The sequence below is a fragment of the Motacilla alba genome, unplaced genomic scaffold, assembly GCF_015832195.1.
Source record: "Motacilla alba alba isolate MOTALB_02 unplaced genomic scaffold, Motacilla_alba_V1.0_pri HiC_scaffold_35, whole genome shotgun sequence".
Classification (NCBI taxonomy): Eukaryota; Metazoa; Chordata; class Aves; order Passeriformes; family Motacillidae; genus Motacilla; species Motacilla alba.
Window position 1 is genome coordinate 932,368 of NW_024037447.1, and position 23,462 is coordinate 955,829.

Below are 23,462 nucleotides of genomic sequence, written 5' to 3' on the forward strand. Positions count from 1 at the left end.
AAATTCACCCAAAATCCCCCAAATTTTCCCCCAAATTCACCCAAAATCCCCCAAATTAACCCAAAATTCACTCAAAATTCCCCAAAATCTCCTCAAAATCCCCCCAAAATTCACCCAAAATCCCCCAAATGAATCCAAAATGGACCCAAATTTCCCCAAATCCCCCCAAAATTTCCCCAAATTCCCCAAAATTCCCCAAATTTCCTCCCCCAAATTCCCAAATTTCCCCAAAATCCCCCAAATTTTCCCCAAATCCCCCCAAATTCACCCAAAATCCCACAAATTAACCCAGATTTGCCCCAAACCATCCCAAATTTCCCCAAACCATCCCAAAATCCCCCAAATTAACCAAAAACCCCCCAAATTCCCCAAAAAAAATCCCCCAAATTAACCCAAATTTGCCCCAAACCATCCCAAATTCCCCAAAATCCCCCAAATTAACCCAAAATAGACCCAAACCATCCCAAATTCCCCCAAAATCCCCCAAATTAACCCAAAATAGACCCAAACCATCCCAAATTCCCCCAAATTAACCCAAAATCAGCCCCAAATCCCCCCAAAATCTCCCCAAAATTCTTCCCCTAAATTCCCAAACCATCCCAAATTCCCCAAAATCCCCCAAATTAACCCAAAATCAGCCCCAAATCCCCCCAAAATCTCCCCAAAATTCCTCCCCTAAATTCCCAAACCATCCCAAATTCCCCCAAATCCCCCAAATTAACCCAAAATCAGCCCCAAATCCCCCCAAAATCTCCCCAAAATTCCTCCCCTAAATTCCCAAATTATCCCAAAATCCCCCAAATCCCCCAAATTAACCCAAAATCAGCCCCAAATCCCCCCAAAATCTCCCCAAAATTCCTCCCCTAAATTCCCAAAATCCCCCAAAATCCCCCCAAAATCCCCCGTTCCCGCCCCTCCCCCACCTGCGCAGGCGGCCCAGGGCGGCTCCGCGGTGACGTCACCGGGCGGGGACCTGGGGGGAGGGGCAGCGACACCGCCCCGGGGGCGCTCGGGATTGGGAATTGGGGATTTTGGGGGAAAATTGGGAATTTCGGGGGTTTCGGGGGAAATTTGGGAGAAAATGGGGGAATTTTGGGGAGATTTGGGGAATTTCGGGGGAAAATTTGGGGAATTTTGGAGATTTTGGGGAATTTTGGGGGGAAATTTTGGGGGGTTTGGGGAATTCTGGGGGAATTCGGGGGAATTTTGGGAAATTTTGGGGGCATTTGAGAAATTTGGGGAAAATTTTGGGGAACTTGGGGAAATTTGGGGAATTTTGGGAGACTGGGGGAATTTGGGGGAATTTTGGGGTATTTTGGGAAATTTTGGGGGGATTTGGGGAATTTTGGGGAGGGATTTGGAGGATTTGGGGGAATTTTGGGTTAATTTGGGGAAAATTTGTGGGAATTTGGAGAAATTTGGGAGAATTTGGGAGACTTGGAGGAAATTTGTGGGAATTTGGGCAATTGGGGGAAAATGTGTGGGAATTTTGGGGGAATTTGGGGAGGAATTCTTGGGGGATTTGGGGAAATTTTGGGGGCATTTGGGGAAGTTTTGGGGAAAATTTGGGAGGATTTTGGGGATTTTGGGCAGATTAGAGGGAATTTTGGGAGGATGTAGGGAAAATTTGGGGAAATCTGGGGGGTTTGGGGAAATTCTGGGGGAATTTTGGGGGAACTTGGGGGATTTTTGGGGGAAATCTGGGGGATTTTGTGGAAATTTGGGGGACTTGGAAGAAATTTGGGGACATTTTGGGGGACTTTGGGGATAACCTTGGGGATATTTTGGGGCAGTTTTGGGTGATTTTGGGGCAGTTTTGGGTGATTTTGGGGCAGTTTTGGGGATATTTTGGGTGATTTTGGAGCAGTTTGGGGTCATTTTGGTTGATTTGGGGTGATTTTGGGGCTATTTTGGGTGATTTTGGGGCTATTTTGGGGGATATTATGGGTGATTTGGGGGTGATTTCGGGTCATTTTGGGCTGTTTTGGTTGATTTTGAGTGGTTTGGGGATATTTTGGGCAATTTTGGTTGATTTGGGGTCATTTTGGGTGATTTTGGGGCAGTTCTGGGTCATTTTTGGGATATTTTGGGTGATTTTGGTCTGTTTTGGCTGATTTTGGGGCTATTTTGGGTGATTTTTGGGCAGTTTTGGGGATATTTTTGGGGTGATTTCGGTTGATTTTGGCTCATTTTGGTTGATTTTGGGTCATTTTGGGGCAGTTTTGGGGCAGTTTTGGGTGATTTCGGGGCAGTTTCGGGGCAGTTTTGGGTGATTTCGGGGCAGTTTGGGGATATTTTTGGGGTGATTTCGGTTGATTTTGGGTGATTTTGGTTGATTTTGGGTCATTTTGGGGATATTTTTGGGGTGATTTTGGGTCATTTTGGGGATATTTCGGGGCAGTTTGGGGATGTTTTTGGGGTGATTTCAGGTGATTTTGGGTGATTTTGGGGCAGTTTTGGGTGATTTGGGGGCAGTTTGGGGCTGTTTTTGGGGTGATTTCGGGTGATTTGGGGGCAGTTTGGGGCTGTTTTTGGGGTGATTTCGGGTGATTTTGGGTGATTTTGGGGCAGTTTTGGGTGATTTCGGGTCATTTTGGGGATATTTTGGGGCAGTTTGGGGATGTTTTTGGGGTGATTTCGGGTGATTTGGGGGCAGTTTTGGGTGATTTCGGGGCAGTTTCGGGTGATTTGGGGCAGTTTGGGGATGTTTTTGGGGTGATTTCGGGTGATTTCGGGGCAGTTTCGGGTGATTTGGGGGCAGTTTGGAGATGTTTTTGGGGTGATTTTGGGTGATTTTGGGGCAGTTTTGGGTGATTTGGGGGCAGTTTGGGGATGTTTTTGGGGTGATTTCGGGTGATTTCAGGGCAGTTTGGGGCTGTTTTTGGGGTGATTTCGGGTGATTTGGGGGCAGTTTTGGGGCTGTTTTTGGGGTGATTTCGGGTGATTTTGGGTCAGTTTTGGGATGTTTTTGGGGTGATTTCGGGTGATTTCGGGGCTCACCCGCAGCTGTCGCTCATCAGCTCCTCCGGCTCCTCCTTCAGCCTGGGGAGGGACAGGGACAGGACAGGACAGGTGTCACCAGCGGGGACAGGTGACACCGACAGGTGACATCATCAATGGGGACAGGACAGGACAGGACAGGTGTCACCAGCGGGGACAGGTGACACCGACAGGTGACACTGACACTGACAGGGACAGGACAGGACAGGTGACACCAGCGGGGACAGGTGACACCGACAGGTGACACTGACACTGACAGGGACAGGACAGGACAGGTGTCACCAGCGGGGACAGGGACAGGTGACATCATCAATGGGGACAGGGACAGGACAGGACAGGTGTCACCAGCGGGGACAGGTGACACCGACAGGTGACATCAATGGGGACAGGACAGGACAGGTGTCACCAGCGGGGACAGGGACAGGTGACACTGACAGGTGACACTGACACTGACAGGAACAGGACAGGACAGGTGTCACCAGCGGGGACAGGTGACACTGACAGGTGACACTGACAGGTGACACCGACAGATGACATCAATGGGGACAGGACAGGACAGGACAGGTGTCACCAGCGGGGACAGGTGACACTGACAGGTGACACTGACAGGTGACACCGACAGATGACATCAATGGGGACAGGACAGGACAGGACAGGTGTCACCAGCAGGGACAGGGACAGGTGACACCGACAGGTGACACCGACAGGTGACACTGACAGGTGACACGGACAGGTGACACTGACACTGACAGGGACAGGACAGGACAGGTGTCACCATTGGGGACAGGGACAGGTGACACTGACAGGTGACACTGACAGGTGACACTGACAGGTGACATCAATGGGGACAGGACAGGACAGGACAGGTGTCACCACTGGGGACAGGTGACACCGACAGGTGACACCGACAGGTGACACCGACAGGTGACACCATCAATGGGGACAGGACAGGACAGGTGTCACCGACAGGGACAGGTGACAGTGACCCAGACAGGTGACAGGGACAGGTGACACCAACGGGGACAGGGACAGGAGAGCTGTCACCAGCAGGGACAGGTGACACCGACAGGGACAGGGGACAGTGACCCAGGATAGGTGACATCGATGGGGACAGATGACACCAATGGGGACCTTGCTGTCCCCAAGCCATCCCTGGTGTCCCCAAGGTCCCAATTTCCCCACCTTCCCCAATTGTCCCCGATGTCCCCAAGTGTCTTCACCCTCTGTCCCTGATGTCCCCAAGTGTCCGAATGTCCCCAACTGTCCCCAAGTGTCCCCAATGTCCCCGATGTCTCCAATGTCCCCAAGTGTCCCCAGTATCCCCAAATGTCCCCAATGTCCCCAGTGTCCCCAAGTGTCTCCAATGTCCCCAAGTGTCTCTCATGTCCCTTCAATGTCTCTGATGTCCCCAGTGTCCCCAATGTCCCCAACTGTCCCCAGTGTCCCCAATGTCCCCGCTGTCCCCAGTGTCCCCACCCTCCCCAGTGTCCCCAGTGTCCCCAGTTGTCCTCAATGTCCCCATGTCACCAGTGTCCCCAGTGTCCCCGCTGTCCCCGATGTCCCCAAGGCCCCAGTGTCCCCACTGTCCCCCGTGTCCCCCGTGTCCCCAATGTCCCCAGTGTCCCCGATGTCCCCGCTGTCCCGTGTCCCCAGTGTCCTCACCCGCTGTCCCCAATGTCCCCGCTGTCGCCAGTGTCCTCACTCGATGTCCCTGCTGTCCCCCGTGTCCCCGCTGTCCCCAGTGTCCTCACCCGCTGTCCCCCGTGTCCCCGCTGTCCCCCGTGTCCCCAGTGTCCCCAATGTCCCTGTCACTGTCCCCCGTGTCCCCAGTGTCCCCAGTGTCCTCACCCGCTGTCCCCCGTGTCCCCGCTGTCCCTGCTGTCCCCCGTGTCCCCAGTGTCCTCACCCGATGTCCCTGCTGTCCCCCGTGTCCCCAGTGTCCCCAATGTCCCTGTGACTGTCCCCAGTGTCCCCCGTGTCCCCGCTGTCCCCCGTGTCCCCAGTGTCCCCAGTGTCCTCACCCGCTGTCCCCCATGTCCCCGCTGTCCCCCATGTCCCCAGTGTCCCCCATGTCCCCGCTGTCCCCAGTGTCCCCAGTGTCCCCAGTGTCCCAGTGTCCCCGGTGTCCTCACCCGCTGTCCCCCGTGTCCAGCTCCAGCCGTGGCCTCTTCGTCCCCGGCCCCGTCCCCTCCCCCGGCCGCTTGGGGTGTCCCCAAGGTGTCCCCAAGGCGTCCCCGTGGCCGTTGGGGGCGGTGACACCGAGCTGGTGGCCCTGAGAGATGTCCCCAAACCGGTGGCCCTGAGAGATGTCCCCAAACGGGTGGCCCTGGCCGATGTCCCCAAGCCGGCGCTCCCGGGTGACGTCACCGAGCTGGTGGCCCTGCCCGATGTCCCCAAGGCGGTGGCCCTGGGACACGGCCCCAAGGTGGTGGCCTTGACCGATGTCCCCGAGCTGGTGGCCCTGGATGGTGCCAAGCTGGTGGCCCTGAGCGATGTCCCCAAGCGGGTGGCGTTGATCAATGTCCCCAGGCTGGTGGCTTTGACCGATGTCCCCAAGGTGGCGGCCCTGATCGATGTCCCCAAGCCGCTGTCCCTGCCCGATGTCCCCAAGCTGGTGGCTCTTGGCGATGTCCCCAAGCTGCTGTCCCGGCCTGATGTCCCAAAGCTGATGGCTTTGATCAATGTCCCCAGGCTGGTGGCCTTCACCAATGTCCCCAAGCTGGTGGCTCTTGGCGATGTCCCCAAGCCGGTGGCCTTCACCAATGTCCCCAAGCTGGTGGCTCTCGGTGATGTCCCCAAGCCGCTGTCCCTGCCCGAAGTCCCCAGGCCGGTAGCTTTGCCCGAAGTCCCCAGGCCGGTAGCTTTGCCCGATGTCCCCAAGCCGGTGGCTCTCGCCCGTGTCCCCGAGCCGCTGTCCCTGCCAGGTGGCCGCGTCCCCGTTGGTGTCCCCGTCCCCGTCGCCGGTGACGCCGCGCAGGACGAAGTCCACGATGTCCGGTGGCAGCCCCTCGGCGGGCGGTGGCCCCGGCGGTGGCCCCGGTGGTGGCCCCGGTGGTGGCCCCGGCGGTGGCCCCGGCGGTGGCCCTGGTGGTGGCCCTGTCCCCCCCCGGGAGCCGTCGTCGGCGCCGTCGAGCTGCCGGATGCGGGGACAAGGGGACATCGGGGCCGGTGCCACCGCCGGGGCCGGCACGGGGCGCGCGTGGCCGCAGCAGCGTCCCCGCGGTGGCGGCCGGCCCCCGGAGGTGACACCGGCGGCGGCATCGTCATCGTCCTCGCTGGTGTCACCGCGAGGGGACGGCGGCCGAGGGGGGAGGGGCCTGCGGGGGGACAGGGGACAGTGAGGGGGGACAGGGGACAATGGGGGGTGGCAGGGGACAGTGAGGGGTGACAATGACCTCAGGGTGACAGTGAGGGGGGACAGGGGACAGTGGGGGGTGACAGGGGACAGTGAGGGGTGACAATGACCTCAGGGTGACAGTGAGGGGTGACAGGGGACAGTGAGGGGTGACAATGACCTCAGGGTGACAGTGAGGGGGGGCAGGGGACAATGAGGGGTGGCAGGGGACAGTGAGGGGTGACAGGGGACAATGGGGGGTGACAATGGCCTCAGGGGACAGTGAGGGGTGACAATGACCTCAGGGGACAGTGAGGGGTGGCAGGAGACAATGAGGGGGGACAGGGGACAGTGAGGGGGGACAGGGGACAGTGAGGGGTGACAATGACCTCAGGGTGACAGTGAGGGGGGACAGGGGACAATGGGGGGTGACAGGGGACAATGGGGGGTAACAATGGCCTCAGGGGACAGTGAGGGGTGACAATGACCTCAGGGTGACAGTGAGGGGGGGCAGGGGACAACGAGGGGTGACAATGGCCTCAGGGTGACAATGACCTCAGGGTGACAGTGAGGGGGGGCAGGGGACAATGAGGGGTGGCAGGGGACAATGACCTTGGTGGTGACAATGACCTCAGGGTGACAGTGAGGGGGGACAGGGGACAGTGAGAGGTGACAATGACCTCAGGGGACAGTGAGGGGTGGCAGGGGACAGTGAGGGGTGACAATGGCCTCAGGGTGACAATGACCTCAGGGGACAGTGAGGGGTGGCAGGGGACAGTGAGGGGTGACAATGGCCTCAGGGTGACAGTGAGGGGTGACAGGGGACAATGAGGGGTGGCAGGGGACAGTGAGGGGTGGCAGGGGACAGGGGACAATGGGGGGTGACAATGGCCTTGGTGGTGACAATGACCTCAGGGTGACAGTGACAGGGTGGCAGGGGACAATGAGGGGTGACAGGGGACAATGAGTGGGTGGCAGGGGACAATGGGGGGTGACAATGGCCTTGGTGGTGACAATGACCTCAGGGGACTGTGAGGGGTGGCAGGGGACAATGAGGGGGTGGTGACAATGGGGGGTGACAGGGGACAAGGAGAGGTGATAGGTGACAGTGAGGGGGGACAGGAGACAATGGGGGGTGACAATGGCCTCAGGGGTGACAATGACCTCGGGGTGACAATGGCCTCCGGTGGGAATGGTGGCCTTGGGGTGACAATGGCGCTGTTGGTGACACTGTCCCATTGGGTGACATTGTCCCCAGGGGGTGACAGAGACCCAGGGGGTGACAATGACATCAAGAGAGGTGACAACGTCCCCAGGGAGAGGTGACAGCGACACCAGGGACAGGTCGCAATGTCCCCAAGGAGAAGTGACACTGACCTGGCAGTGACAATGTCCCCAGGGGGAGGTGACAATGTCCCCGGGGGAGGTGACACGGTGACACTGACCTGGCGGTGGCCTCCAGCGCCACCCTCTGTCCCCAAAGCCGTGGTGGCCCCGGGGGTGACGTCGGTGACCTCGGCGGCGCCACCACGCCGTTGGGTGACATCATGGCGTCGGGTGACAATGACAATGGCGGCGCCACCACCCCATTCGGTGACGTCATCGGGTCGGGTGACAATGACAATGGCGGCGCCACCACGCCGTTGGGTGACGTCATCACGTCGGGTGACAATGACAATGGCGGCGCCACCACCCCGTTGGGTGACGTCATCGCGCCGGGGGACGATGGCCTCGGGAGTGGCATCGACCTGGGGGTGACAATGACAGCGAGGGTGACGTCATCCCATGGGTGCCACCACCCCTGAGGTGACAATGACACCGAGGGTGACGTCATCCCGTGGGTGACAATGACAGCGAGGGTGACGTCATCCCATGGGTGCCACCACCCCTGAGGTGACAATGACACCGAGGGTGACGTCATCCCGTGGGTGCCACCACCCAGTGGGTGACATTGGCCTGGGGGTGGCATTGGCCTCGATGTCCCATTGGGTGCCACCGCCCTGGGAGGTGACACTGACCTGGAAGGTGACACCACCCCGGGAGGTGACAGTGACCCAGAGGGTGACACCGGGGGTGACACTGACCTGGGGGGTGACACTGACCCAGGGGGTGGCACTGGGGGTGGCACTGGGGGTGACACTGACCCAGGGGGTGACACTAGCCTGGGGGTGGCACTGTGACACTGGGGGTGACACCGGGGGTGACACTGGGGGTGACCTGGGGGGTGACACTGACCTGGGGAGCGACACTGTGACACTGGGGGTGACACTGGGGGTGACACTGACCTGGGGGGTGACACTGGGGGTGACACTGGGGGTGACACCGGGGGTGGCACTGACCTGGAGAGTGACACTGGGGGTGACACTGACCTGCAGGGTGGCACCAGGAGGTGACACTGACCTGGGGGGTGACACCGGGGGTGACACCAGGGCTGGCACTAACCTGGGGGGTGGCCCGGTCCCGCCCGGTGACACCAAGGGTGACACTGACCTGCAGGGTGGCACTGTGACCCAGAGGATGACACTGGGGGTGACACTGACCTGGGGAGTGACACTGGCCTGGGGGGTGACACTGGGGGTGACACCAGGGGTGACATCAGGGGTGACACCAGGAGGTGACACTGGGGGTGACAGTGACCTGGAGGGTGGCCCGGGGGGTGGCACTGGGGGTGACACTGGGGGGTGACACTGGGGGGTGGCACTGGGGGTGACACCGGGGGTGACACTGACCTGGGGGGTGGCCCGGTCCCGCCGGGTGGCACTGGGGGTGACACTAGGGGTGGCACCGGGGGTGACACTGATCTGGGGGTGGCACTGTGACACTGGGGGTGACACTGAGGGTGACACTGACCTGGGGGGTAGCACTGGGGGGTGACACTGGGGGTGACACCGGGGGTGGCACTGGGGGTGGCACTGACCCGGGGAGTGACACTGGGGGTGACACAGTGGTGGCACTGACCTGGGGGGTGACACTGGGGGTGGTCTGGTCCCACTGGGTGACACTTAGGGTGGCCCGGGGGGGTGGCACTGACCTAGGGGGTGACACTGGGGGGTGACACTGACCTGGGTGGTGGCACTGACACTGGGGGTGGCACTAGGGGTGACACTGACCCGGGGGGTGACACTGTGACACCGGGGGTGACACTGGGGGGTGACACTGGGGGTGACACCGGGGGGTGGCACTGACCTGTTGGCTGGCCCGCTCCCTCCGGGTGACGCCGGTGACATCGCCGCGGGGGGCTCGGGTGGCCCGGGCGGGGGGAGGTGGCCCCGGCGGGTGGCACCGCCTGGGGACAGCGCCCGGCGCGGCCACCGCGGCCGCGGGGACACCTCGGGGTCCCCCACGGTGGGGATGTGACGCGGCACGGCCGGGGCCTGGCCTGAGGGGACAGCGGCGCGGCGCCGGTGGCACCCGGGTCCCCTCCGTGTCCCCGGTGTCCCCCCCATGTCCCCAACGCCGCCAATGTCCCCAAAATGTCCCCAACGCCCCCAATGTCACTGATGTCCCCACTGTCCCCAATGTCCGCATATCCCCACAATGTCCCCAAATGTCCCCAAAATATTCCCAACCCCCTCAATGTCCCCAACGTCCCCAAAGTCCCCTCAATGTCCCCAATGTCCCCAAAGCCCCAATGTCCCCAATGTCCCCACTGTCCTCAGTGTCCCCCAACGTCTCCCCAATGTCCCCAAGCCCCTCAACATCCCCCAATGTCCCCGATGTCCCCAAATGTCCCCACCCCCCACAATGTCCCCCCAGTGTCCCTGCTGTCCTCAGTGTCCCCAATGTCCCCATCCCCCCCCAGTGTCCCCAATGTCCCCAATGTCCCCACTATCCCCCACAGTGTCCCCAACGTCCCTCAGTGTTCCCACTATCCCCAGGGTCCTCCCCATCCCCAGTGTCCCCAATGTCCCCCCCAGTGTCCCCTCCCCCGTGTCCCCCCTGTCCCCAGTGTCCCCAATGTCACCCCGTGTCCCCTCCCCCCCGTGTCCCCCCTGTCCCCGCTGTCCCCAGTGTCCCCAATGTCACCCCGTGTCCCCTCCCCCCTGTGTCCCCTCTGTCCCCGCTGCCCCCAGTGTCCCCATCCCCCCCCGTGTCCCCCCTGTCCCCAGTGTCCCCGCTGTCCCCTCCCCGCCTCTCCCCCAGTGTCCCTGCTGTGTCCCCCCCCGTCCCCTCCCCGCTGTCCCTCACTGTCCTCCCCAGTGTCCCCCCTGTCCTCCCCCTCCCCCCCAGTATCCCCCCTGTCCCCAGCGTCCCCAATGTCCCCCCCAGTGTCCCCCAGTGTCCCCCACGTCCCCAATGTCCCCTCCCCCCCACTGTCCCCACTGTCCCCTCCCCCCGTCCCCGCTGTCCCCAGTGTCCCGCCCATCCCCAGTGTCCCCAATGTCCCCATCCCCCCAATGTCCCCCCCGTCCCCAATGTCCCCCCGTCCCCAGTGTCCCCCCTGTCCCCCAGTATCCCCAATGTCCCCCCAGTGTCCCCTCCCCCCCTGTCCCCGCTGTCCCCAGTGTCCCCCCCAGTGTCCCCCCTGTCCCCAGTGTCCCCCCTTTCCCTGCTGTCCCCTCCCCAATATCCCCAGTGTCCCCCTGTCCCCCTGTCCCCGCTGTCCCTGCTGTCCCCGCTGTCCCCAGTGTCCCCCCTGTCCCCGCTGTCCCCTCCCCAATATCCCCAGTGTCCCCCTGTCCCCAGTGTCCCCGCTGTCCCCTCCCCCTGTCCCCGTGTCCCCAGTGTCCCTGTGTCCCGCTGTCCCCCCCTGTCCCCAGTGTCCCCTCCCCCCCCGTCTCCCCTGTCCCCAGTGTCCCCTTCCCACCAATGTCCTCCCTGTCCCCAGTGTCCCCCCTGTCCCCTCCCCCTGTCCCCCGTGTCCCCTCCCCCCTGTCCCCCCTGTCCCCTCTGTCCCCTCTGTCACTCACCCGGGGGGGGGAGGGGCCGCGAGGAGCTGCCCGGGGGGGGCCGGCGGGGGGGGGACACGCCCGGGGGGGGGAGGGGCCGGCCCTTGGGGACAGCGGGGACATTGGTGTCCCCTCCCCCGCCGGCCCCTCCCCCACCCCCCGGGCTGGGGGGGGGTCCCGGGCTGGAACCTGGGGGGGGGAGGGGCAAAAGGTGAGGGGGGAGGGGCGCGAATCCCCTCCCCCACCCCCCGAAAATGGGTCTGGGGGAGGGGCGGGCACCGGGGGAGGGGTCCCTGGGTGGGGGAGGGGCTGGGGGAGGGGTCCCTGGGTGGGGGAGGGGCTGGGGGAGGGGTCCCTGGGGGTCTCGGGTGAATTTGGGGAGGGGTCCCCGGGTGGGGGAGGGGTCCCTGGAGGTCTCGGGTGAATTTGGGGAGGGGTCCCCGGGTGGGGGAGGGGTCCCTGGGGGTCTCGGGTGAATTTGGGGAGGGGTCCCCGGGTGGGGGAGGGGTCCCTGGGGGTCTCGGGTGAATTTGGGGAGGGGTCCCTGGGTGGGGGTGGGGCTGGGGGGGGTCCCTGGGGGTCTCGGGTGAATTTGGGGAGGGGTCCCCGGGTGGGGGAGGGGTCCCTGGGGGTCTCGGGTGAATTTGGGGAGGGGTCCCCGGGTGGGGGAGGGGTCCCTGGGGGTCTCGGGTGAATTTGGGGAGGGGTCCCCGGGTGGGGGAGGGGTCCCTGGGGGTCTCGGGTGAATTTGGGGAGGGGTCCCCGGGTGGGGGAGGGGTCCCTGGGGGTCTCAGGTGAATTTGGGGAGGGGTCTCTGGGTGGGGGAGGGGTCCCTGGGGGTTTCAGGTAAATTTGGGGAGGGGTCCCTGAGTGGGGGAGGGGTCCCTGGGGGTCTCAGGTGAATTTGGGGAGGGGTCCCTGGGAGGGGAGGGGTCCCTGGGGGGGTCTCAGGTGAATTTGGGGAGGGGTCTCGGGTGAATTTGGGGAGGGGTCCCGGCCGTACCGGGGGTCCCGTGGGCGATGGTCCAGTTGTGCTCGGGGGGAATTTGGGGAGGGGTCTCGGGTGAATTTGGGGTGAATTTGGGGTGAATTTGGGGTGAATTTGGGGAGGGGTCTCGGGTGAATTTGGGGTGAATTTGGGGAGGGGTCTCAGGTGGATTTGGGGAGGGGTCTCGCGGTACCGGGGGTCCCGTGGGCGATGGTCCGGTTGTGCTCGAGGGGAATTTGGGGAGGGGTCTCGGGGTGAATTTGGGGTGAATTTGGGGTGAATTTGGGGAGGGGTCTCGGGTGAATTTGGGGTGAATTTGGGGAGGGGTCTCGCGGTACCGGGGGTCCCGTGGGCGATGGTCTGGTTGTGCTCGGGGGGAATTTGGGGAGGGGTCTCGGGTGAATTTGGGGAGGGGTCTCGGGTGAATTTGGGGAGGGGTCTCAGGTGAATTTGGGGTGAATTTGGGGAGGGGTCTCGGGTGAATTTGGGGAGGGGTCTCGGGTGAATTTGGGGTGAATTTGGGGAGGGGTCTCGCGGTACCGGGGGTCCCGTGGGCGATGGTCCGGTTGTGCTCGGGGGGAATTTGGGGAGGGGTCTCGGCCGCGCCCCCCGTGGGCCCCGGGGGCTGCTCCAGGATGCGGCAGCGGTACCAGCAGCGGCGGCGGGCGTCGCGCGTGCTCCAGTACAGCCGCCAGCACCTGGAACCAGTACGGACCAGTATGGACCAGTACGGACCAGTATGGACCGGTATGGACCAGTTAGAGACCAGTATGGACCGGTATGGACCAGTATGGACCAGTATAAACCAGTATGGACCAGTATAAACCAGTATGGACCAGTATGGACCAGTATGGACCGGTATGGACCAGTATGGACCAGTATGGACCAGTATAAACCAGTATGGACCAGTATAAACCAGTATGGACCAGTATGGACCAGTATGGACCGGTATGGACCAGTATGGACCAGTATGGACCAGTATAAACCAGTATGGACCAGTATAAACCAGTATGGACCAGTATGGACCAGTATGGACCAGCATGGACCAGTATGGACCGGTATGGACCGGTATGGACCGGTATGGACCAGTATAGACCAGTATAAACCAGTATAAACCAGTATGGACCAGTATGGACCAGTATAGACCAGTATAAACCAGTATAAACCAGTATGGACCAGTATGGACCAGTACGGACCAGTATAAACCAGTATGGACCAGTATGGACCAGTATAAACCAGTATGGACCAGTATGGACCGGTATGGACCAGTATAAACCAGTACGGACCAGTATGGACCGGTATGGACCAGTATGGACCGGTATGGACCAGTATGGACCAGTATGGACCAGTATGGACCGGTATGGACCAATATGGACCGGTATGGACCGGTATAAACCAGTATGGACCAGTATAAACCAGTATGGACCAGTATGGACCAGTATAAACCAGTATGGACCGGTATGGACCAGTATGGACCAGTATGGACCAGTACGGACCAGTACGGACCAGTACGGACCAGTATGGACCAGTATGGACCAGTATGGACCAGTATGGACCGGTATGGACCAGTATGGACCAGTATGGACCGGTATGGACCAGTATGGACCAGTATGGACCGGTATGGACCAGTATGGACCAGTATAAACCAGTATGGACCAGTATGGACCAGCATGGACCAGTATGGACCGGTATGGACCAGTATGGACCGGTATGGACCAGTATGGACCAGTATGGACCAGTATGGACCGGTAAGGACCAGTATGGACCGGTAAGGACCAGTATGGACCAGTATAAACCAGTATGGACCAGTATGGACCAGTATGGACCGGTAAGGACCAGTATGGACCGGTAAGGACCAGTATGGACCAGTATAAACCAGTATGGACCAGTATGGACCGGTATGGACCAGTATGGACCGGTAAGGACCAGTATGGACCGGTATGGACCGGTAAGGACCAGTATGGACCAGTACGGACCAGTATGGACCGGTATGGACCAGGTACGGACCAGTACGGACCAGTATGGACCGGTATGGACCAGTATAAACCAGTATAAACCAGTATGGACCAGTATGGACCAGTATGGACCAGTGTAAACCAGTTTGTCCCAGCTTATCCCAGTTCACTCACTGGTATCCCACGGGGAAGAGCCGCCCCTCCCAGTACAAACCAGTACAAACCAGTATAAACCAGTACGGACCAGTACAAACCAGTATAAACCAGTATAACCAGTATAAACCAGTGACTCACTGGTATCCCACGGGGAAGAGCTGCCCCTCCCAGTACAAACCAGTATAAACCAGTACAAACCAGTATAAACCAGTACAAACCAGTATAACCCAGTATAACCAGTACAAACCAGTATAACCAGTATAAACCAGTATAAACCAGTACAAACCAGTATAACCCAGTATAACCAGTATAAACCAGTCCCTCCCAGTACAAACCAGTACAAACCAGTATAAACCAGTATAACCCAGTACAAACCAGTATAACCAGTATAAACCAGTCCTTCCCAGTACAAACCAGTCTCTCCCAGTACAAACCAGTACAAACCAGTATAACCCACTTCACTCACTGGTATCCCACGGGGAAGAGCCGCCCCTCGCGCTCCGACAGCTCCGAGAGCGCCCCCAGGCGGTCAATGCGGATGGAGCCTGGACGGCCAAAGGAGACAAAACCACCCAAAATCAGCCAAAACCAGCCAAAATCAGCCAAAACCAGCCAAAATCAGCCAAAATCACCCAAAATCAGCCAAAATCAGCCAAAACGAGACAAAATCAACCAAAACCACCCAAAACCAGCCAAAATCAGCCAAAATCAGCCAAAATGAGACAAAATCAGCCAAAATCAGCCAAAATCAGCCAAAATCAGCCAAAATCAGCCAAAATCAGCCAAAACCAGCCAAAATCACCCAAAATCACCCAAAATCACCCTAAATCAGCCAAAATCAACCCAAAATGAGACAAAATCAACCAAAATCAGCCAAAATCAGCCAAAATCAGCCAAAATCACCCAAAATCAACCAAAATCACCCGAAATCACCCTAAATCAGCCAAAATCAACCCAAAATGAGACAAAATCAACCAAAATCAGCCAAAATCACCCAAAATCAACCAAAATCAACCAAAATCACCCGAAATCAACCAAAATCAGCCAAAATCAACCAAAATCACCCAAAATGAGACAAAATCAGCCAAAATCAGCCAAAATCAGCCAAAATCAACCCAAAATGAGACAAAATCACCCGAAATCAACCAAAATCACCCTAAATCACCCAAAATCAACCCAAAATCAGCCAAAATCAACCAAAATCAGCCAAAATCAACCCAAAATCAGCCAAAATCAACCAAAATCAGCCAAAATCAACCCAAAATCAGCCAAAATCAACCAAAATCAGCCAAAATCACCCGAAATGAGACAAAATCAACCCAAAGTCACCCAAAATCAACCCAAAATCAGCCAAAATCACCCAAAATGAGACAAAATCAACCCAAAGTCACCCAAAATCACCCGGAATGAGCCCAAAATCAACCCAAAATCAACCTGAAATCACCCAAAATCAGCCAAAATCAACCAAAATCACCCAATATCAACCAAAATCACCCAAAATCAACCAAAATCAACCAAAAATCACCCAATATCAACCAAAATCACCCCAAATCACCCAAAACCAACCAGAAATGAGACAAAATCAACCCAAAAATGAGCCAAAATCAACCAAAATCACCCAAAATCACCCCGAAATCACCCGAAATCAACCAAAATCAACCCAAAATCACCCAAAATGAGCCAAAATCAACCCAAAATCAACCCAAAATCACCCGAAATTACCCAAAAATCAGCCGAAATCACCCAAAATCACCTGAAATCAACCCGAAATCAACCAAAATCAGCCAAAATGAGCCCAAAATGAACCCAATATCAATCAAAATCAACCCAAAATCACCCAAAATCAACCAAAATTCAACCCAAAATCACCCGGAATGAGCCAAAATCAACCCAAAATGAGCCAAAACCAACCAAAATCACCCGAAATCACCCGGAATGAGCCAAAATGAGCCCCAAATCAGCCAAAATCAACCCAAAATCAGCCAAAATCAGCCAAAATCAGCCAAAATCAGCCAAAATCACCCAAAATCACCCAAAATCAGCCAACATCAGCCAAAATCAGCCAACATCAGCCAAAATCACCCAAAACCAGCCAAAATCAACCAAAATCAACCCAAAATCAGCCAAAATCAACCAAAATCAGCCAAAATGAGACAAAATCAACCAAAACCACCCAAAATCAGCCAAAATCAGCCAAAATCAACCCAAAATGAGACAAAATCAACCAAAATCAGCCAAAATCAGCCAAAATCAGCCAAAATCACCCAAAAACAGCCAAAATCAACCCAAAATGAGACAAAATCACCCAAAATCAACCAAAATCAGCCAAAATCAGCCAAAATGAGCCAAAATCAACCAAAATGAGCCAAAATCAACCCAAAATGAGCCAAAATCAACCAAAATCACCCAAAATGAGCCAAAATCAACCAAAATCAGCCAAAATCAGCCAAAATCAACCCAAAATGAGCCAAAATGAGCCAAAATGAGCCAAAATGAGCCAAAATCACCCAAAATCAACCAAAATCAGCCAAAATCAACCGGAATCACCCGGAATCACCCGGAATGAGCCAAAATCAACCCAAAATGAGCCAAAATCAACCAAAATCAACCCAAAATCACCCAAAATGAGCCAAAATCACCCCAAATCAACCCAAATTGAGCCAAAATGAGCCAAAATCACCCAAAATCAACCCTAAATGAGCCAAAATGAGCCAAAATCACCCGAAATCAACTCAAAATGAGCCAAAATCAACCCAAAATCAACCAAAATCACCCCAAAAGAACCCAAAATCCCCCAAAACTCCCCCTAAAAAATCCCCCTAAATCTTCCAAAACTCCCCCCAAAAAATCCCCCAAATCCCCCAAAACACCCGAAATCCCCCCAAATTCCCCAAAAATCCCAACCCCTCCCAAAGCCCCCAAAAAAGTCCCCCAAAACACCCAAAAATCCCCCCAAAAATCCCCCAAACTCCCCCAAAAAATCCCCCCAAACCCCCCAAAAACTCTCAGGGCCCCCCCCAAAATGTCCCCAAATCCCCCCAAACCACCCCAAAAACTCTCAGAAATGCCCCAAAATGCCCCAAGCCCCCCTGAAATGCCCCCAGAAAATCCCCCAAAATCCCCCCAGACCACCCCAAAAACTCTCAGGGCCCCCCCAAAAGTCCCCAAATCCCCCAAATCGGGGTCCCCCCCCTCACCGATCATGACGTTGACGGCCTCGGGCTCCAGACCCCCCAAAAACTTCCTCTTGAGGCTGATCCCCCCGAAATCCACCAGCACCCGGCGCAGCACCGCGAAGCCCCCGTCCCGCACCAGCTCCTGCGGACCCCGGAACGCGACATCGACCCCAAAATCCAAAAACCCCAAAAATCCCCAATCCAGCCCCAAAATCCAGCCCCAAATTCAGCCCCGGAACGTGACATCGACCCCAAAATCCCCAAATCCCAAAAATCCCCAATTCAACCCCAAAAATCCAGCCCCAAATCCAGCCCCGAAACAGAACATCGACCCCAAAATCCCAACAATCCCAAATCCAGCCCCAAAATCCAGCCCCAAATCCAGCCCTGGAACGCAACATCGACCCCAAGATCCAAAAACCCCAAAAATCCCAAATCCAGCCCCAAATCCAGCCCCGAAACGCGACATCGACCCCAAAATCCAAAAACCCCAAAAATCCCAAAATCCAGCCCCAAAATCCAGCCCCAAATCCAGCCCCAAAATCGACCCCAAAATCCAAAAACCCCAAAAATCCCCAATCCAGCCCCAAAATCCAGCCCCGGAACGCGACATCGACCCCAAAATCCAAAAACCCCAAAAATCCCCAATCCAGCCCCAAAATCCAGCCCCAAAATCCAGCCCCGAAACACAAAATTGACCCCAAAATCCCAAAAATCCCAAATTCAGCCCCAAAATCCAGCCCCAAATTCCCAAATTCAGCCCCAAAACCCCAAAATCGACCCCAAAACCCCAACAATCCCAAAAATCCCCAATCCAGCCCCAAAATCCAGCCCCAAAATCCAGCCCCGAAACACAAAATCGACCCCAAAATCCCAAAAATCCCAAATTCAGCCCCAAAATCCAGCCCCAAATTCAGCCCCAAAACACAAAATCAACCCCAAAACCCCAACAATCCCAAAAATCCCAAATCCAGCCCCAAAATCCCAAAATCCCAAATTCAGCCCCAAAATCCAGCCCCAAAACACAAAATCAACCCAAAAATCAACCCCAAAACACCAAAATCGACCCCAAAATCCCAACAATCCCAAATCCAGCCCCAAAATCCCAAAATCCCAAATCCAACCCCAAAATCCAGCCCCAAACCACAAAATCAACCCAAAAATCAACCCCAAAACACAAAATCCAGCCCCAAAACACAAAATCAACCCCAAAATCCCACAAAATCACCCTGAACCCCCCCAAAATCCCAGCCAGGACCCCCCAAAATCCCCCTGGAACCCCTCGGGGACCCCCAAATCCCCCCCTGGACCCCCCGAAATTCCCTCAGGACCCCCCCAATCCTCCCCAGGACCCCCCAAAACCTCCCCTGGGTGGCCCCAACCCCACTTTTAACTCTACGTCACCCCATAGAAACCCCACAAAATCCCCTCAGGACCCCCCAAAATCCCCCTGGAGCCCCCCAAAATCCCCCTCGAACCCCTCGGGGACCCCCTAAATTCCCTCAGGACCCCCCAAATCCCCCCCAAGACCCCCCGAAACCTCCCCTGGGCGTCTCAAACCCCACTTTTAACTCTACATGACCCCATAGAAACCCCCCAAAATCCCCCTGGAACCGCCAAAATCCCCTCAGGACCCCCCAAAATCCCCCTGGAACCACTCGGGGACCCCCCAAGTCCCACTCAGGACCCCCCAAAATTCCCTAAGGGACCCCCCAAATCTTCCCCAGGACCCCCCAAAACCTCCCCTGGGTGGCCCCAGCCCCACTTTTAACTCTACGTGACCCCATGGAAACGCCCCAAAATCCCACAAAATCACCCTGAACCCCCCAAAATCTCAGCCAGGACCCCCCAAAATCCCCCCAGAGCTGCTTGGGGACCCCCCAAATCCCGCCCTGGAACCCCTAAATTCCCTCAGGACCCCCCGAAACCTCACCTGGGTGGCCCAAACCCCACTTTTATCTCTACGTGACCTCCCAGAAACCCCCAAAAATCCCCCCTGGAACCCCCAAAATCCCCCTGGAACCCCTCGGGGACCCCCAAATCCTCCCCAGGACCCCCCAAATCCCCCTCAGGACCCCCTAAATTCCCTCAGGATCCCCCAAAACCTCCCCTGCGTGGCCCCAACCCCACTTCTAACTCTACATCACCCCATAGAAACCCCCCAAAATCCCCCTGGAACCCCCAAAATCCCCTCAGGACCCCCCAAAATCCCCTCGGGGACCCCCAAATTCCCCCCGGGACCCCCTAAATTCCCTCAGGACCCCCCGAAACCTCCCCTGGGTGGCCCAAACCCCACTTTTATCTCTACGTGACCTCCCAGAAACCTCCAAAAATCCCCCCTGGAACCCCCCAAAATCCCCCTGGAACCCCTTGGGGACCCCCAAATCCTCCCCAGGACCCCCCAAATCCCCCTCAGGACCCCCTAAATTCCCTCAGGACCCCCCGAAACCGCCCCTGGGTGGCCCCAACCCCACTTCTAACTCTACATCACCCCATAGAAACCCCACAAAATCCCCTCAGGACCCCCCAAAATCCCCCTGGAACCCCTCGAGGACCCCCAAATTCCCCTCGGGACCCCCTGAATTCCTTCAGGACCCCCCAAAACCTCCCCTGGGTGGCCCAAACCCCACTTCTAACTCTGCGTGACCCCATAGAAACCCCCCAAAATCCCCCCTGGAACCCCCCAAAATCCCCCTGGAACCCCTCGGGGACCCCCAAATCCTCCCCAGGACCCCCTAAATTCCCTCAGGACCCCCCAAATCCCCCTCAGGACCCCCTGAATTCCTTCAGGACCCCCCAAAACCTCGTCTGTGTGGCCCAAGCCCCACTTTTAACCCTACGTGACCCCATAGAAACCCCCCAAAACCCCACAAAATCACCCTGAATCCCCCCAAAATCCCAGTCAGGACCCCCCCAAATCCACCCCAGGCGCCCCCCGACTCACGTCGCCGGCCAGCAGGCGGCCGTGGCGCTGGCAGAAGACCCTCTTGTCGCGCAGGAAGGCGGCCTGGCAGCGCCGCGCGCACATGAAGTGGTAGTTGGCGGCGCAGGCGGCCAGGCAGCAGCCGACGGTGGCGCCGGGGCGGCCGCAGTGCTCGCAGCGCTGGGGGGGGACAGCGGGGTGAGACCCCCCCAAACCGGCGGGGGGACCCCCCAAGAGCTCCTCGAGGAACCCCCAAAAGCTCCTCGAGGAACGCCCAAAAAGGTCCTTGATAACACCCCAAAAATTCCTTGAGGAACCCCCAAGAGGTCCTTGAGGAACCCCAAAAGCTCCTCGAGGAGCCCCCAAAAACTCCTTGAGAAACCCCCAAAAAGGTCCTTGATAACCCCCCAAAAATTCCTCGAGGTACCCCCAAGAGATCCTTGAGGAACCCCCAAAAGCTCCTCGAGAAACCACCAAAAACTCCTTGAGGAACCCCAAAAGCTCCTCGAGGAACCACCAAAAACTCCTTGAGGAACCCCAAAAGCTCCTCGAGGAACCCCCAAAAACTCGTTGAGGAACCCCCAAAAAGGTCCTTGATAACCCCCCAAAAATTCCTCGAGGAACCCCCAAAAGCTCCTCGAGGAGCCCCCAAAAACTCCTTGAGGAACCCCCAAAAAGGTCCTTGATAACCCCCCAAAAATTCCTCGAGGGACCCCCCAAAAGCTACTCAAGGAACCCCCAAAAACTCTTCAAGGAACCCCCAAAAACTCTTCAAGGAACCCTCAAAAACTCGAGGAACCCCAAAAGCTCCTGAGGAACCCCCAAAAACTCCTTGAGGAACCCCCAAAAGGTCCTCGAGGAACCCCAAAAGCTCCCTGAGGAACCCCAAAAGCTCCTCAAGGAACCCCCAAAATGCTCTTGAGGAACCTCAAAAGGCTCTTGAGGAACCTCAAAAGGCTCTTGAGGAACCCTCAAAAACTCCTCAAGAACCTCCAAAAAGTCTTCATGGAACCCCCAAAAGCTGCTCGAGGAACCCCCAAAAGGTCCTCAAAGAACCCCAGAAACTCGAGGAACTCCAGAAGCTCCCTGAGGAACCCCAAAACGCTCTTGAGGAACCCCCAAAAAGCTCCTCAAGAACCTCCAAAATGTCTTCAAGGAACCCCCAAAAGCTGCTCGAGGAACCCCCAAAAACTCAAGGAACCCTCAAAAACTCGAGAAACCCCAAAAGCTCCTGAGGAACCCCCAAAAGCTCCTCGAGGAACCCCCAAAAGCTCCTGAGGAACCCCAAAAGGCTCTTGAGGAACCCAAATCCCCCCCCAAGACCCCCTCAATTCCCCCCCCGGGACCCCTCCCCACCATTCCAGGGGGTCTCTCACCTCCAAAATCCCCCCCAAAAACCCCCCCAGAACCCCCCTGAGACCCCCAAAATCCCCCCAAATTCCCCCAGGGCCCCCCTGAGACCCCTAAAATCCCCCCCAAATTCCCCCAGGACCCCCCAAATCCCCCGGGGACCCCCCAAATCCCCCCGGGACCACCCAAATCCCCCCCAAATCCCCCCAGGACCCCTCAAATCCCCCCAAAATCCCCCCCAAATCCCCCGGGACCACCCAAATCCCCCGGGACCCCTCCCCCACCATCTGGCCACGGCGGCGTGCACGTCCCGGGGGGTCCTGAACCCCCAAAAAAACCCCAAATCACCCTCTGAGACCCCCCCAAACTCCCCAGGATCCCCCCAAAACCCCCCCAGGAGCCCCCAAATGCCCCCAGGAGCCCCCAAATGCCCCCCAAACCCCCCGGGACCCCTCCCCACCATCTGGCGGCCCCTGGCCACGGCGGTGTCCACGTTCCAGGGGGTCTCAAACCCCCAAAATAACCCCAAAATCCCCCCCAAAAAACCCCAAATCCCCCCAAATCCCCCCCAAATCCCCCCCAGACCCCCCAAATCCGCCCGGGACCCCTCCCCACCATCCGGCGGCCCCTGGCCACGGCGGCGTGCACGTCCCGGGGGGGTCTCAAACCCCCAAAATAACCCCAAAATCCCCCCAAAAAAAACCCCAAATCCCCCCCAAAACCCTAAAATGGCCCCAAAACCCTCCTGTGAGACCCCCAAAATCCCCCCCAAAATCCACCCCAGGACCCCCAAACCCCCCCGGGACCCCTCCCCACCATCTGGCGGCCCCGGGCCATGGCGGCGTGCACGTTCCGGGGGGTCTCAGACCCTCAAAATAATCCCAAAATCCCCCCAAAGACCCCAAAACCCTCTGTGAGACCCCCAAATCCCCCCCAAATTGCCCCGGGACCCCTCCCCACCATCTGGCGGCCCCGGGCCACGGCGGCGTGCACGTCCCGGGGGGTCTCCAACCCCCAAAATCCCCCCCAAAATCCCCCCAGAAACCCCCCAAATCCCCCCGGACCCCCCCGGGACCCCTCCCCACCACCTGGTGGCTCCTGGCCACAGCGGTGTCCACGTTCCAGGGGGTCTCCAACCCCCAAAATCCCCCCCAAAACCCCAAAATCCTCCCCAAATGCCCCCCAGGACCCCCCCAAACCCCCTCCAGGACCCCCCAAAAAACCCCAAATCCCCCCAGGACCCCCCAAATCCTCCCCAAATCCCCCGGGACCCCTCCCCACCATCTGGCGGCCCCCGGCCACGGCGGCATGCACGTCCCGGGGGGTCTCCAACCCCCAAAATCCCCCCCAAAACCCTCTGTGAGACCCCCAAAATCCCCCCAAACCCCCTCCAGGACCCCCCAAAAAACCCCAAATCCCCCCAGGACCCCCCAAATCCTCCCCAAACCCCCCCCGGGACCCCTCCCCACCATCTGGCGGCCCCGGGCCACGGCGGCGTGCACGTCCCGGGGGGTCTCCAACCCCCAAAATCCCCCCCAAAACCCTCCAAAACCCTCTGTGAGACCCCCAAATCCAGCCCAGGACCCCCCAAACTCCCCCAAAATCCCCCCCAAACCCCCCCGGGACCCCTCCCCACCATCTGGCGGCCCCGGGCCACGGCGGCGTGCACGTTCCGGAGAGTTCCGTCGCCC

At 58.1% G+C, this 23,462-nt stretch overlaps 1 protein-coding gene across 1 annotated transcript in view; it reads right to left on the reverse strand.

The window, feature by feature from the left end:
• Positions 1-23,456, reverse strand: part of MMP14 (matrix metallopeptidase 14) — a 46,498-nt gene extending 23,042 nt beyond the window's left edge. Inside the window, exons 1-11 of the mRNA XM_038126499.1 lie at positions 23,408-23,456; positions 20,443-20,601; positions 17,520-17,640; positions 14,789-14,867; positions 12,752-12,909; positions 11,245-11,412; positions 9,521-9,713; positions 7,780-8,082; positions 5,133-6,317; positions 3,001-3,042; positions 913-973 (exon numbers count right to left, since the gene is read on the reverse strand). Coding sequence (XP_037982427.1) covers positions 913-973; positions 3,001-3,042; positions 5,133-6,317; positions 7,780-8,082; positions 9,521-9,713; positions 11,245-11,412; positions 12,752-12,909; positions 14,789-14,867; positions 17,520-17,640; positions 20,443-20,601; positions 23,408-23,410 — 2,472 coding nt within the window. The 5' untranslated portion in view covers positions 23,411-23,456. The remainder of the gene's footprint in view (positions 1-912; positions 974-3,000; positions 3,043-5,132; positions 6,318-7,779; positions 8,083-9,520; positions 9,714-11,244; positions 11,413-12,751; positions 12,910-14,788; positions 14,868-17,519; positions 17,641-20,442; positions 20,602-23,407) is intronic.
• Positions 23,457-23,462: the final 6 nt, after the last annotated feature.